This window comes from Rhinoderma darwinii, chromosome 11, assembly GCF_050947455.1.
Source record: "Rhinoderma darwinii isolate aRhiDar2 chromosome 11, aRhiDar2.hap1, whole genome shotgun sequence".
Taxonomy (NCBI): domain Eukaryota; kingdom Metazoa; phylum Chordata; class Amphibia; order Anura; family Rhinodermatidae; genus Rhinoderma; species Rhinoderma darwinii.
The window spans coordinates 31,913,786-31,928,988 of record NC_134697.1 but is presented as its reverse complement, the minus strand read 5'-3'; the positions used below and the strand labels follow the sequence as shown (position 1 = coordinate 31,928,988).

The following is a 15,203-nucleotide window of genomic DNA, read 5'->3' as shown; positions in this document are numbered from 1 at the left end:
ATACATGGTGATGGAGAGGGGTCAGTGATTATACATATACAGGTGATGAGAGGGGTCAGTGATTATACATATGGAGGTGATGGAGAGGGCTCAGTGATTATACATAATGAGGTGATGGAGAGGGGTCAGTGATTATACATAAGGAGGTGATGGCGAGAGGTCAGTGATTATACATAAGGAGGTGATGGAGAGGGGTCAGTGATTATACATATAGAGGTGATGAGAGGGGTCAGTGATTATACATGGTGATGGAGAGGGGTCAGTGATTATACATATACAGGTGATGAGAGGGGTCAGTGATTATACATATAGAGGTGATGAGAGGGGTCAGTGATTATACATATGGAGGTGATGGCGAGGGGTCAGTGATTATACATATGGAGGTGATGGCGAGGGGTCAGTGATTATACATATGGAGGTGATAGAGAGGGGTCAGTGATTACAATAATACATTCCTAAATGTATGATTCAAGCACCTGATAAATCGTTGTATGACCGCATCATATCTTCTCCTTAATAGTTCAGCCATTCACACAAGAAGAATAATGTTGGATAAGATGCTATGTATTCTAAACATGCCTTCTAATAGCTTAATTTTATTAAAGGGGAGCCCATACCAGTTCGCTACAGATCAATTCCATTTACTCCACCTTATTAACTTACTTGACCAGAGGCTCCCCCAACCCTGAATGTTCATTAAATGGTTCTATGCTGTTGTATTTCAGAAGAAAAGAAGATGAGGAGTTGCTTAAAAAGCCGTTCCAGAAGGAGAGACGTGGGAAGGTGGCGCACAGACAGGTCGCGGAGCAGGAATGGGACAGGTATGACACGAGCCGCTTCTTGTACATCGGTCATTCCCTTCAATTTATAAACCATTTATTTCTTTTTTCAAAAAGGGAGGAAGCACGAAACCAGCGGTTCCATCTCATCTCTATGGATGCCGTATCCTTTGTCAGCCGTACTGGGAACTGTAATTATAACTTCCACAGTCTTTATTAAACCTTCTGCCCGCAGTATTGTGACTGGAGGAGAAATGAATATGATTATAGGCAGTGCTGCTCATGATTATGGAACCAAAAAATGACTGAAATATTAATTGGGACTATATACTGGGCCACAATGTAATAAATGTGCAGGCAGATTGTGGAATCCAAATATGTTGTCTGGCAATAAATTGTAATTTACTATATGGAGTCCTTCCCTAAGGCTGCGTTCACATCAGCGTTGTGCTTCCGTTCACGGGTTCTGTTAGACCTTTCCATCGGAGCCCAAGAACGGAAAGCCAAACGGAAACCATAGCTTCTATTTGCGCTTGTTACTGAGATCGCTCGTCCTCATCCATTATTATCATTTCAGCAGCCCGTCCCCTGTTTACACAGAGAAGTGATGCCGACAACGAGAATATTTTCGGCTGCATAAACGATACAATCAGCCGATCGTTGCCCTGATTACACAGGGCAATGATTGTTTGCGCGATAATTGGCCAGTGTAAAAGGGCATTAATTCACAGTCTGACTGTGACACCTACTAACGTTTAGTTCTCCTCTATTCACTGCTCATGATAGGGACATGCAACATCGAATTCTTTCCAATTGCTCATCTCTTTATCTGGACTGTTTATCTTTGGGTCCCCGACAGGTTTTTGTTTTGAAGGGACTGTTTTCTTCATATTCAGTTTTTGCTTTTAGTGAAATGACTTGTAAATACAATCCATAAAAATGTGCTTTTAGTTTGCTACATGAAGATGACATCATATCCTCTTATTAAATAATGTTCTCCAGAACGTGGTGATCTCATTGGAGGCCTGGGATCTCTCTCAAATTCATGTCACTGCCAAACAAGCCAGGCAGTCTTTTAATGCTTTAAAAAAAAAAATCTTTGTGATTTTTTTTCTTTTTATTTTTTAATAGGAAAAAATAATATCAAGTGATTTATCCGGATTTGCGGCCCACATTGTAATAGAGTCCATTCCATTCTTTACAGCGTATTAAAGAGGTATTCGGTTTACTGCAAATAAAGGCTATGCGGAGTCATGCAATTTTCTATTAGGTTGCCTTCACGCAGCGCTTTTATGAAAACGACATGGTTTTTGTGGTGTTTTTCCTGCCGTTTTTTGTTGGCAAAAAAGGTTGCAGCCGATGTTAGCCGATCTTGTGTTTGCTTTTGTTGGGTCCGTAAGTTTTTGAGGTTTTTTTTTTGTTTTTTTTTTAATCGCAGCAATGGGTTTGTTCGGCATTTTTTTATCCAGGCAGTTAGTGGCGTTTTTCTTCCATACACTTCATAGTTATTTATTTTTTTGCATGGCCCAAAAAATGCAAGGGTCAATGTGTCTTGCATTTTTTTTCAGCATAAATCATGTGTTGCGGAGCGAAATCTTTTCATCCCATGCATCCACGACGAGCACGTAGCCTGCGTAGACCCATATTGCATATACAGATGCATGGATTTAAACAATATTTCACAGGCATCCTCACCTAGAAGAATTACACTTCGTGGGCCACTATAAGGCTTTATGAGGTTTGCCATGTACATGGCCCTTAAATCCTATGGAATTACATATTTTTACTGATTCAAATTTTTCCAGAATATTTTTTTATTATAATAACATAATTCCTTACGCAGGAGTGAAAATAGACTGCTCAATTCATTAGCTCAGCAAAAGTTGTATTTTTACTTGAAAAGTTTCAATATGCAGAGCAAGAAAAGCTTGGGAAAGGAGAGTATACAAGTCTGGGGCTCTTCGAAGGGTGATCTGGAAGATTTCTTCAAATCAAAGGCGGAAGGGGGATATGGAGGGTGTCCGTGTAGTGTGTATAATTGTGGATTACTGCGGCATGCATATGTAATGTCTGTATATGGTCTATTACACTATGGTGGTATTACGTCTTAAAACTCTATGAGCTTTCCACATTTCATCTCACGGCCGTGTTGTATTGATCCCTCCTGACATTAGATTGGTTGGGTCTACGTGTATTCGCATTGGAGGAAACATCCGTATCCTATATTGTACATTTCTTAAATTAATACATTTTCCGTTTATTCTAAAACAAAATTTAAAAAAAATTGTTATAACAAAAGAAGTAATACTCACCTTAACAATCCCCTGCTACTGCCGTGCCCCCGCTTCCCAGGTCCCCTGCCGGTCTCTGTTCCTGGCTGCAGCGGTCACATTTCGTGTCGACGATTCATCGCTGGAGCAGGAAGAACAGAGCCCGGCAGGGGACCCGGGAAGCCTTGGCACAGAAACAGTAAGGTGAATATTACTTCATTTCTTGTACGCTTTTTTTTTATTTTTATAATGTATGTGGCTGGACATGCCCTCTCAAATCTTGATTTATTTATTTTTCTTCATGTTGCTCATCTAGTGGGTCTCTCTTTTTACTGATTCATGTCACAAATACTCCATGACTGTCTCATCACAGTAAACTGCATTGTGGCACATACTACACACTCTCCACCTCCCTCTGCTGTTTGAGATCTTCCTCTAGTACACTGAGGCAGCCATGTCTCCTCAGTCCTCCCTCTCTCCTGTTGCTGCTGAGATGGTTCTGATCAGTCTGCTGTGTGACATCCGAGAGAGGATACAGCTGCAGGATCAATGACTAGGGGGAGCAGTCTGAGTGCTGGGAGCTTCTGCTGAACCTGACTACAGAGGAGGCTGTTTGTAGTCAGAATCCACTAGTTAACCACATAGTTATGCCAGCCCGCAGCAAATACATACAGGAGTGAAACTGAATTACGGAGGCTAAATAGGTGATACAGATATATTTATATATTATAGCTATGGGCCTCCATTTCCTTAGTAGCAACTTCCTAATATGATGTTTGTCCTCTAGCTCGAGGGTTCTGATAATATGCAAGGCTTTCCTGTAAAACTCCTCGGACTATAAAGCAAAGGAATAGCGGCATATTATGTGTCAGCCTTTATTCTGAGCTGTTTTCCTGGAGCCTCTCTAGCCTTTTTCGCTATACTTTTCCATGACCGTTCATCTATCGTCCATCAGGTACCAATATTGCTGGATGAATAGTTTACTGTAACTTTTGCAATAGATATTTCGTTCTCTGGGTGTATCAGTGGCTCCTAAAGAGAAGTTTCAACTGAAGTAATTGGTATTACAGTCTGAAATAAATTCATATATTTTGCCTTCGAGGTATTGTCTCATCATAAACAGCCCCTTTCCTATCAGAGCTGGTCAACTATTTGGCGTTTTTGCTGCAGTTCTGGTTCCCGAGCTGCCAGGAGGTTGCAGTGTCTTTAATACATGGATCGCCCCAGTAGAGTTAGCGGCTCTCGATCTTGGGACCCCTTCTATGACGTTTATGTGCTGTAATAAGGTACTGTTTATGGACAGGGCTTGCCCTGATGGGACTACCCCTGTGTGAATTTCTGTTTTTCATACTTGACATTTTGAGCTCATGAATTGCTCTCACTGTAGTATTATTTTTATTATTATTATTATTATTATTGCACTTTCCTTACATGACATTGTCATTTGGTTTCCTATACCCATCTTTGTTAGGTGAGCAATTAATATTCCTAACCATTAGTTGTCGTATTACTGGTATTTTACTTAACCTCTAGTATTTAAGTTTGCCAGACATCAGAAGTTTGTGAATGACTACATTCTGTATTATGGAGGAAAACTACAAGACTTCCAGCTTCCCAAGTAAGTGCGATAGTCTAGAAGGCCTCATGCGCTCGTCCGTTGCCCGTCGTACGGCCGCTAATAACGGATCAGTGACCGCACAAGGACTGCACACAGATGGCTTCCGTGTGCAGTCCGTTGTTTCAATGGACTAAATGAATGGAATGACTGAGACTGTTCTCTCAAAAATGGACAGGAGTAGGACCTGTTCTATTTTTGTCGCAACGGCCACACGGTCCTGTTAAAACAATTGAAGTGTTCATGGCCCCATAGAAATGAATCTGTTTGGGTGCTGTCCGTTAAAAAAACGGATAGCACCCGGAAGAAAATAACTGAAGTGGGCATCAGGCCTTAAGGGTATTGATGTGTAGAGTTTATATCCTTTTTTTTTTTAAAAGATCTTCCTTGTAGGTTATCCTTTATATATTTGTTTCTACTTTCAATTAATTTGATCAGAAAACAGAATCACTCTCTTTACAAGAAGGATATTTTATATTCCTCTCTCCTGCCCTGCGGGCGTTATTGGCAGAACACATGTGCATTTTAGCTACGCCTGTATTCTGTCAATGTGCTCACAGGCATGACAACACCATTAGCAGTATACAAGACCTCCATAAATTTCTCCTGTGTTTTTTTGTTTTTTTTTTACAGTAAAGCTGACTAGATCTAACAAGAAATGTCAGCCTATTGTGACTGTTCTAGTGGGAAGAGTGAAAGCTGCAAGATTTTACGTTTTTTTTTGTTTTTTTATGTGCATAGTCACAAAATCATAAAAAAAAACTAAAACGGCCCCAAAGTTTTAAATATACGTGTTTTTTTTTATAATAATCTTTATATAGCACTAAAATATTCTGCAGCGCTTTACAATTGTGGAAGTAACAAACATGTAAAATGACCAATAATGAAAACAAGTGAGACTGAAAAAGAGAGATCCCTGCCCATAAGAGCTTACATTCTAAAGAATAATAAAATAATATGTCGTTTTCTGATGTTGCACTCCCTGGAAAAAAAACTCTTCGGATACGCACATCATATTTTGGAAAAAAAAAGTAAGCACGTTTTTCTAATCCTGGAAAACCCCTTTAAGAAGGTTGTGTGTGCCAAGTTTTTGCTTTTATATGCAATACATGAATGAGTTCTACGTGCTGTTGTAGCTACCGTCTATAATATTAGAGTGCTGGTGCCACTCTGACACACCACCAGTACTTCTGCCCCCAATGGTTTCCAGCAATTATTTGTTGCTGGTCCCTAATGCTGAAAGTTGCTGCAGGGCTTCTGGAGGTGGGGAGGGGTAGTCGATATTACTATTTACAAGCACAGTACCCGTGCTTATGACGCAGACAACATCTCCTACTGGATTTGCGTGTATGTTCCTAATATTCTCATCTTCATTGCAGAGGAAATCGTAAGACAGACTTGGATGTTATACAAGAAAACCACAGGTTCCTTTGGCAAGAGGAAGATGAAGAAGACATGACTTGGTAACCAGACATAAATATGTCCTTAAAGATCCGGTTGAAATGATGCTACAACCCACAATATTTTGCTGGGATAACATACAAAACATTTTCATGAGACCGGGGAGCTGGAAAACGTTTATTTTTTGTAGGCTTGTTAGATGTGCTCGGACTCACTGCCTTAGGAGCCCCCATTAAAGTAAAAATCTCCTCCTTCTTACCAATTTCCCATCCAGCAATGTGTAATGCCGTGTACCAGGCCTGCCGCGATCGACTTCTTTAGACATAACTGAAACACGAAGCTTTGTTGTTCTGTGAAGATGAGCGCCCGTTCGTGTTCATCGCCCTAAACAGGGCACCGATCAGCCGATGAACAAGCAAACGCTCGTTCACGGTCTGATCTGCTCGTTTACACCGGGAGATGGGCTGCCGACAATGATCATATTTAATGCTGCATAAACGACATGATAGAAATGTATTCGGACGAACGATGGTAGAAACAATCGCTCGTCCCCATACATAGCCAATCATAGCCCCTTGTGAAAGGAGCAAACCGGCGCCGATCAGCGAGCTGTCTGGTTGATTGGTGCTCGTTTTCACGGCCTGCATGGGCTGTGTAAAAGGACCCTTAGTCTTGCCTTTACAAATACTAGAACCTTGACAGAAACCCAATGGGCCCTAAGTCAATGGAGTCTGTGAGGATTCGTCAGGGTGAAGCATAGCTTTCATGGCTCTGTTATAAACAAACAATGACACTGGGTGTAAACAGACTAGGCAGCTTTTGAGTATTTGTCACGTATCTATTACAGTTAAATACGTTTTTAATTAAATTCTTTTTTTTTTTTGTCTTTTCCTCCACAATAAACATTTGTTATTTATCCACACAACATTTAAGATCACTAGGGGTCCTACTGCTGGGACAGCCACCTATTGCTGGTACACCCCCACCAATGGACTGCCGCTTCATAGGAAACTCCTCCTCTCTACAGTCCGCTTTACCGCTTCATACAAGCACAGTAGTAGTTATGGAAACAGGGACGGGAGAGCTGTAAATAAAGTTATAACGCTGCTTTATCTATAAACTTCATAGACTTTAATTTTCTCATTAATCGTTTTACTCTGCAGCTTACAAACGACATTCACAGATAAAAATATAATCAAGTTCATGAAAAATTCATGTTTAATATTGCTTAACATCCTTCTCTCCCCATATTACTGCTATATAAATGTTCTATGTCAATGCGTATGAGGACATTTTTCCTTTTTTTTTTGTGCTGACAGGGAGAAGAGAATTGCAAAGAAATACTATGATAAATTATTTAAAGAATATTGTATAGCAGATCTCAGCAGATACAAGGAAAACAAGGTTTGTGGCTTTAATAAGAATTGTTTGCTTTGTTCCATACATTATGCAGGAGCTCTATATAAATGCTTATTTTAATAACGTGAAAAGGTTTCAATTATTTGATAATATAAGCTTGTCATGTATGACCTCCGCCCTGTGAGACCTCTCACAGCTGGCTGTACTTCTTAGATCTAAGTTGGCCGAACCTGCCAATTTTGATGGAATGAAACGTTAATCTAATGTGTATTGAGATCTTCCGACTTTCCCCTGACTGATCTAATGTAGGTGCGTAGCTGGGGGAGCTGGCGGGGCATGTGCTCCGGGCACAAGAATGGAGGGCAGAGGGTAGGGCTAGGCAGTTAATTGGAAAAAAAACAAATACGAAATTCAGCGCAGATAACTAGGTCATCTTTCGCATTTCGTTTTTTTCCCCCCATTTCTAACTGTGTATGCATCCTCAGTAGGCAGATACAGTTGAAACCTATAGTAGAACAGGGGACCGGCATTTCCTTGCTCTACTATTCACTGTATAAAACTGTCCGCTCACGGCTCAGCGCAGGCAGTCGCGATGACGTCACTGCCTCGTATCTGTCTGTGCTGAGCCATGAGCAGCTTGGCATGCATGTATTCAGAGTCCTTCACGTCTGCCGTTTACCGGCATTTCACGCAGCTTATTGGTCCACTGTGTCCTCAATGCCTGCCCCGTTTACTTCTCGTTTAGCCCCAATGCCTGCATGCCACTGCGAGCGAACAGTGCCCGCCCTAATGGTATATACACGGATGATGGGGGTTATATACAGGGATGGTGGGGGTCCCTGTATTAATATACATAATCCCTATCATCCCTGTATATACCAGCCATCATCCCTGTATATACCAGCCATCATCCCTGTATATAACCCCCATCATCCCTTTATATAACCCCCATCATCCCTTTATATAACCTCCATCATCTGTGTATATACCATTAGGGCGGGCACTGTCCGCTCGACGTGGCTTCCATAATTCTTAAATGGAAGTTTGGAACAATCAGGACTCTTTCTAGAGCTGGTCGCCCCACCAAACTAAGTAATAGGGGGAGAAGGGCCTTGGTAAGTGGGGTGACCAAGAACCCAATAGTCACTCTGGCTGAGCTCCAAAGATCCTGTGTGTAGATGGGAGAAACTTCCAGAAGGTCGACCATCACTGTAGCACTTCACCAATCTGGGCTTTATGGCAGAGTGGCGAGAAAGAAGCCTCCCCTCAGTAAAAGACACACGAAGCCCATCTGGAGTTTGCAAAAAAAAGCACCTAAAGGACTCTGACACTGTGACAAACCAGATTCTGTGGTCTGACGAAACCAAGATTGAACTTTTTGCCCTCAATTCTAAGCGTCATGTCTTGAGGAAACCAGGCACTATTCATTACCTGCCCAATACCATCCCTACAGTGAAGCATGGTGGTGGGGGTATCATGCTGTGGGGGTGTTTTTCAGCAGCTGGGACAGGGAGACTGGTCAGGGTTGTGGGACCGATGAATGGAGCAAAGTACAGAGATAGTCTTGATGAAAACCTGATCCAGAGTGATATGGACCTCAGACTGGGGTGACCCTAAGCATACAGCCAAAACAACACAGGAGTGGCTTAGGGACAACTCTGTGAATGTCCTCGAGTGAAGATTTTCCAACTGCGTTGTGTGAAATTTTTAGAGCATTTAGAGCCACACCCTATTTAAAAAAAATCTTTCTTAAAGGGACCTGCGAGGATATGTACCCTTGTCTGGTAGCAACATATAAATACTGGAAGAGAGTTGGGTAAACAATGCCAAATAACCGTGAATTTCATTTCTTTGCTTCCCCTGCCCTCAACCACATATTGTGTCTGGAATGAAAAAAGTGTACACAGCGCCACATGATGCAAGATAAACCTGATATGTGGGGTAATTCAACTATAGGTATGTGATCGCACTCACCTAGAGTAGTTGTACTGGCAGGTACAACTAGTTCAGTAAACATGGATCAGTAAAAATAGTTGCAGCTTTCAAAATCCAATGACCGGCATCATGGGAGTGGTGCCGCAGAACAATGGCAAATTAAAAACTTTTTAAAAATAGGATATAAATAGAAAGCGCTACACGTAAAGGATCGATGGGCAGAATAATAACACGAGCATTTATTTGCAAAAAAACAGGCAACGCGTTTCAACGCCTTTTATATATTTTGGCCTGATGAAGACGCAGGTACAGCGTTGAAACGCGTTGCCTGTTTTTTGCAAATAAATGCTTGTGTTATTATTATTCAGCCCATCGATCCTTTATGTGTAGCGCTTTCTATTTATATCCTATTTTTAAATAATTTTTAATTTGCTCAACCACATAGTGTCTTCGCTGTATAAGCATCTATGGAGGGGAAAGCTTTGTATGGAGAGAAACCCAGAGCCAACAAGTATTTACGACATGAATTACACGGTTATTTGGCATCACTTACTAAAAAGGTAATGATCAATTTACTCTGCATGTTCTGCAGCTAATGCTGCCTGCAAACCAAATATACACGAATATGATATTCTACAGCAGCCGGAAACGTGGAATGGTCATAACTTCAGTAATAATCTCAACAGAACGGGCGATTATCACATCCAAATAGACTATTGGGTGTTCCTGTTATATATGATCAATCCACCACTTTACCAGTTGGTTCATAGGTCCAACCAGTCTTCGTCCAATATATTCAACGTTTTTTTTTATTGTTGCTCTCGAAGTCCTAGATATCAATAAGACATGTAGTGTATTTTCCATGGTTTGTGAGCCTCTGATATACAGCGTATGCCGCATAAACATGTTTCTGTTATTCTCACATATTCTACTTTCTTGCTGCAGTTTGGGTTTCGATGGAGAGTAGAAAAAGAAGTGGTCTCTGGAAAAGGTATTCCCATAACTAGAAGTATGTTCTCTATTCTATAACCGGATGGAGGAACTGTTGCTCTCACGTTGTATGTTACCTTATTAACATTCTTACACTGAACTTGTAGCGGTAGTTCTTCTATAGTATTGTTACTTCTTGCATCGTGTGTCCATTTATGAGGCTAGTAGTGGACCACTATTGTGTATATGCATCGCTGAACTATTTCTGTATCCCGTAGACTTTAATGGTTAGTGATCGAGCTCGTGAGGCCGACTCTCCTTAGAGATCTTCAGCCATAACCTTAAACCCACTGACATGAACGGAATAACATTGAGTATATTATTACAATGGCGCCTGTCAAGGGATGGGTTAATATAGGCAGCAAGTGAACATCAAATTCTTGAAATGATCGTAGATTGATAAAGGTGTGCCAACGTATTTCCGCGCTCTCTCACTGGGTGGGGTAGGTGATTCTTTTTTGTAGACAGGCTTTCCCTATATCACTGGCTGGCAGTGTAAGGAAAATTCTGTATTTCCTCAGTATATCTAAGGGCGTGTTCACACCCGCGTCACCCTTCCGTTCATAGGTTTTGTTAGACCTTTCCGTCAGAGGAACCCATGAACGGAAATCATACGGTAGCTTCCGTTTGCATTACCATTGATTTCAATGGTAAAGCTTCCGTTGGAAATGGTTTCCATTGTTTTGGCAGAATCAATAGCATAGTCGACTGCGCTATTGTTTCCGCGAAAAAAACGGAGGCCTTACGGAAAAGAAACAAGAGGAAACCATTTGCAACGGAAGCGTTACCATTGAAATCAATAGTAATGCAAACGGAAGCTGTGGTTTCCATCCGCCTTTCCGTTCATGGGTTCCTCTGACGGAAAGGTCTAACGGAACCCATGAACGGAAGGCTGACGCGGGTGTGAATAGGCCCTAATAAGTATTATGCAAAGAGATACCACTCCTGATAAGGCAGGGATCACCTGCAAAATGTTGAGCTCCTGGTTCTATTTATTGTTTTATTTCACCAGTTTTTTTACTAAAATTGTTTTATAATCTTTATCCTGCTAATTTCAATAAAAATAAAAAGCAACTTTTTGACCCAACGCTGAGGCCAGGTCTATTACTTTTTCACGGACGTACAAAGCCCGACTGATCTAAACGATTACTTTACCAGCACGACCTGTGATACATCAGGACTACTGTAGGACTATTTACAGACTGGGAGGACGATCCCATGTCCAACAACTGAGGATTACATCTCACCTCATGTGAGTACGGCATTTCCATACTGCACTTTTAAAACAAATATATATATATTACACAATGGGATGGGCTCTCTTTGCATAATTCTTGAAGTTGATGTGTTGGAAGCAGGAAAAATGGACAAGTGTAAGGATCAGGATCTGAATCTGAATGTCTTTGACAAAGGCCTAATTGTGACGGCTAGACGATTGGGTCAGATTATCTCAAAAACTCTAGGTTAGTCTCGTTGTCGGCAGCACATCTTGTGTAGACAGGGAGACGCGCTGCCGACATGATAGAAATGTATGGGGAAGTGTGATCGTAGTATCGAGCGCTCGTCCCCATACATAGCTCCTTGTTAAAAGAGCAGAGGAGCGCAGATCAAATTTATTAAAAATTTATTAAAATGTGCACTAAATTCTGACAGTCCGAGGACGCCTATTGCACGCAGGAGTAGATATGTACCAAAATTTTCACCTATTTTTCTTAATAAATGTGGCCTAAACTACATGTCCTTGGAGACCACGCCCAATTTTCTCTTCTCTTCACTTTTCATAGTTGGTGAGCGATGAAAAAGTCTTACATTTTGCCGCAGATTTCTCGCACGTCACTGTGCCTAAACTGCGTAATAAACGTGGGCCAATGTTTCATCTAAATTCGCCAGGACTATGTTAGGCATCGTGCACACAAGTGTATTTTGGATCCGTATCTCTCAGATCCTTAGTATGGTTTTGGTTCATTTCAATGGGACCATGCAATTACCCCTGCTAAAATACAATGGCAACTGCATGCAGTTGGCATGAAAAAATCGCAGCATGCTGTAAATTGGACCTGACCTGATTTCAGCGCTTCTATGGGAAAGCTCGATTTGTGAAATTGGAACTAAGCAGCCGCAATACAGTTTTGTTTTGCACATCGAATTATGGGCCATAATGCAAACTAGTGTGCATGAAACCTTAGTGATTGCTGTTACTTAGCCTGTGTCATTAAAGTATGCACTTGCCATATATGAACACTAGAGGGCACTATAGCTTAGCTGTATTTGTGAACTTTCAGGATTCCTGACCCTCAGGATTATTCTCATTTCAGCATTGCAGCTAGCCATTCTGGTTTGGTCAGAATCTGAGCAGACGTGACATTGATTTTGGCTACTACTGGGGCTGTTGAATAATTTGGTCATGGTATCTTTGAAATTCTGACTATAATAGGGCAATAACTCCCACCCCAAGAGCCCAGCGGAATAACAAAAGATGTCAGTGGGTGGGGTGGAAGAAGGACTTTTGAGCTGTCCATACACGTGTGAATAGTGTCAGCCGAACATGTCCGACGTTTCTCTTCCCTGACGTCTGCTGTCAGGGGAGGGTCGGGAAACACCCATACACATTAGATAGTTGGACAGTTACGCAGAACTCAGCTGGTTTGTCCGACTCCTCTAATGTGTGTGGGCACCCTCAGCTGTGATCTGCGTCCCTGTTTATATAACCTAATTCATCTATATCTGTTGCTTGTGGTGACAATGTTTCTTGTAGCTGTAGTCTGTCAGGTTGACACTAAAAGTGCCATACACACTGGAGGGATGTCGGCCGAACTCACAAGTTTCGTACGGATCAGTCGACTATCTTGTACGAAGGTGTCCCGATCCCCTGCTGGCAGATGTTGGGGGGGGGGGGGGGGAGAAGGATCGGCATGATGTATGTCAACGTGCCTGATACTTGCAGCAGCTTATTCCCCTCTACAATGTAAACCCATGTATGTGCGGCGGAGCCCAGCAAGCATGTGTAGGGGAAAGTCGAGAAAAATAGCCGCCGGCTTAAACGAGTGTTCGAGCGACAGGTATTAAAGGTGTATGGGCGCCTGAATGCTTCATGTCTGAAAACACGCTGCAGTGAATCTATTTTGGCCATTAAAGTAAATTCTTGTAAAATATATAGTCGCATATCTTGCTGGATCATCTTTTCATAGTTTGGTGGTATTACATGGGTCAACGATCGGGTGAATGACCTTCGCCCAGTTTAAACACTGCAACGAGGAGCCAATGAAGGAGCCAACGGTCCCTTGTCGGCAGTACATCTCCCCATGTAAGGATGTGCAGCCGAAAAGATGCAAATGCACGGGGATGAATGATTGTATTAACGATTGTTCGGCCCCATATTTGCACCGATTATTCAAATAGGGCAATGATTGCTTGTTTAACAGCAGAATATCTCCCCGTGTTAAAGGACCTTTAACACCGGCCAAACGAGCATTCACAGCGCGCTCATTCCTGACAATCAGCCGATCATCGGGGAAACTCTTGTTCATCGGCTGACTGTATAGTTTTAAATGGACAAAATATTATCGTTGTCGGCAGCGCATCTTTGTAAACAGGGAAACGAGCGCCGATAAACGAGCGATCACATTGACCAGCGCTCCTTGTACCAGACAAAATGGGCCGGTGTAAAAAGACCTTTAGTCATTAACTTTTTTTTTTTAATGACCCCCTAGTGATCGCATCTTACATTATCATCAGGTAGTTACAAGTCCGATGTTAAACAGGATAAGTGTCTGTCTTCTATAAGCAGATTATACAGCCTTCACATACACTATTCCAGCCAGATAAGGGAATATACAAGGCAGGGAAATACAGTTGTAGAGACCGAGTCAATATCTCTACATTATCGGACAAACGTCGGAACTAATAAAGCTGTGGGCGTAACACCTGGGGGAGGCTTTTAGGTCGTCACAGATCAGATCTAAGAAAGAAAGGGCTAATGAAAATGGTCATAACGGCGTAGAAGCTGAAGCTGCGGCGGACCCTCCTCGCTGACATACTTTGCTGATTAGGCACCTGCGCACATTGAGTTCCTGATCCTAATGAGATCAGTTATGTGACGGAGTGTTCTATGTCAGTGGAGACGATGTGTTTGCTGCGGGATTGACTTAGAGCCAAAGATCAAGGACTTAGTAGTTCTGTTATGTCATTGCGTAAAGCCAGTGGTCTCCTTCCCACAGAGATCAGCAGTTGTTGAGACTGGAGATATCACGTGTTGAGCGCTAGTACTAGGAATACGGGTCATATGCAATTACATTGTTATTGGATTACCAAGTTAACAAAAAAACAAATCTATAACTATGTTATTCTGTTTTTCAAATTCTAGTTCATCATACATGGGAGATAAATCATGCAGATGTAGTAGAGCTGAATTGGCTTTTACATCTAAAATAAAAATATAAAAACCAGCTAAAACGCTATTCACTTGTGTTGGATGGTTACCAATATGGCTGCCATTACTCTTTCCACAAGTTCTGAGCGACACATCTGGAGGTACGCTTTAATGTACTGTGAAGGGTGATAATGTGATTGATAAATCCACAAATAACACATTGCAATTTCGCGATAACAAACTCAGCGTTGCTATATGCGGCTGTATCGAGTTGTACGGGATTTCACTCGTTTAACCCCTTAGATGCCGCGGTCAAAAGCGACCGCGGCATCTATGTGGAGACTGGACTTAATAGGAGCATCAGAATCATGATATACTGCAGTATCATATGCAAGCCTAGGGGACTAATAAAGAGTTTAACACCGTTCTATAAAGTTTTTTTAATATATCTAAAAAAAATATTAAAGGTTAAAAAAACAAACATT

At 41.7% G+C, this 15,203-nt stretch overlaps 2 protein-coding genes across 4 annotated transcripts in view; both read left to right on the top strand.

Moving 5' to 3' along the window:
• Positions 1-15,203, top strand: part of RBP4 (retinol binding protein 4) — a 349,798-nt gene that overhangs the window by 254,464 nt on the left and 80,131 nt on the right. The window lies entirely within an intron of this gene.
• Positions 1-15,203, top strand: part of LOC142662822 (protein FRA10AC1) — a 37,368-nt gene that overhangs the window by 8,146 nt on the left and 14,019 nt on the right. For both annotated transcript variants that reach the window (XM_075841020.1, XM_075841019.1), the window contains exons 3-8: positions 726-821; positions 897-942; positions 4,591-4,667; positions 6,044-6,127; positions 7,385-7,469; positions 10,305-10,350. In XM_075841020.1, the coding sequence (XP_075697135.1) occupies positions 726-821; positions 897-942; positions 4,591-4,667; positions 6,044-6,127; positions 7,385-7,469; positions 10,305-10,350 (434 nt within the window). The remainder of the gene's footprint in view (positions 1-725; positions 822-896; positions 943-4,590; positions 4,668-6,043; positions 6,128-7,384; positions 7,470-10,304; positions 10,351-15,203) is intronic.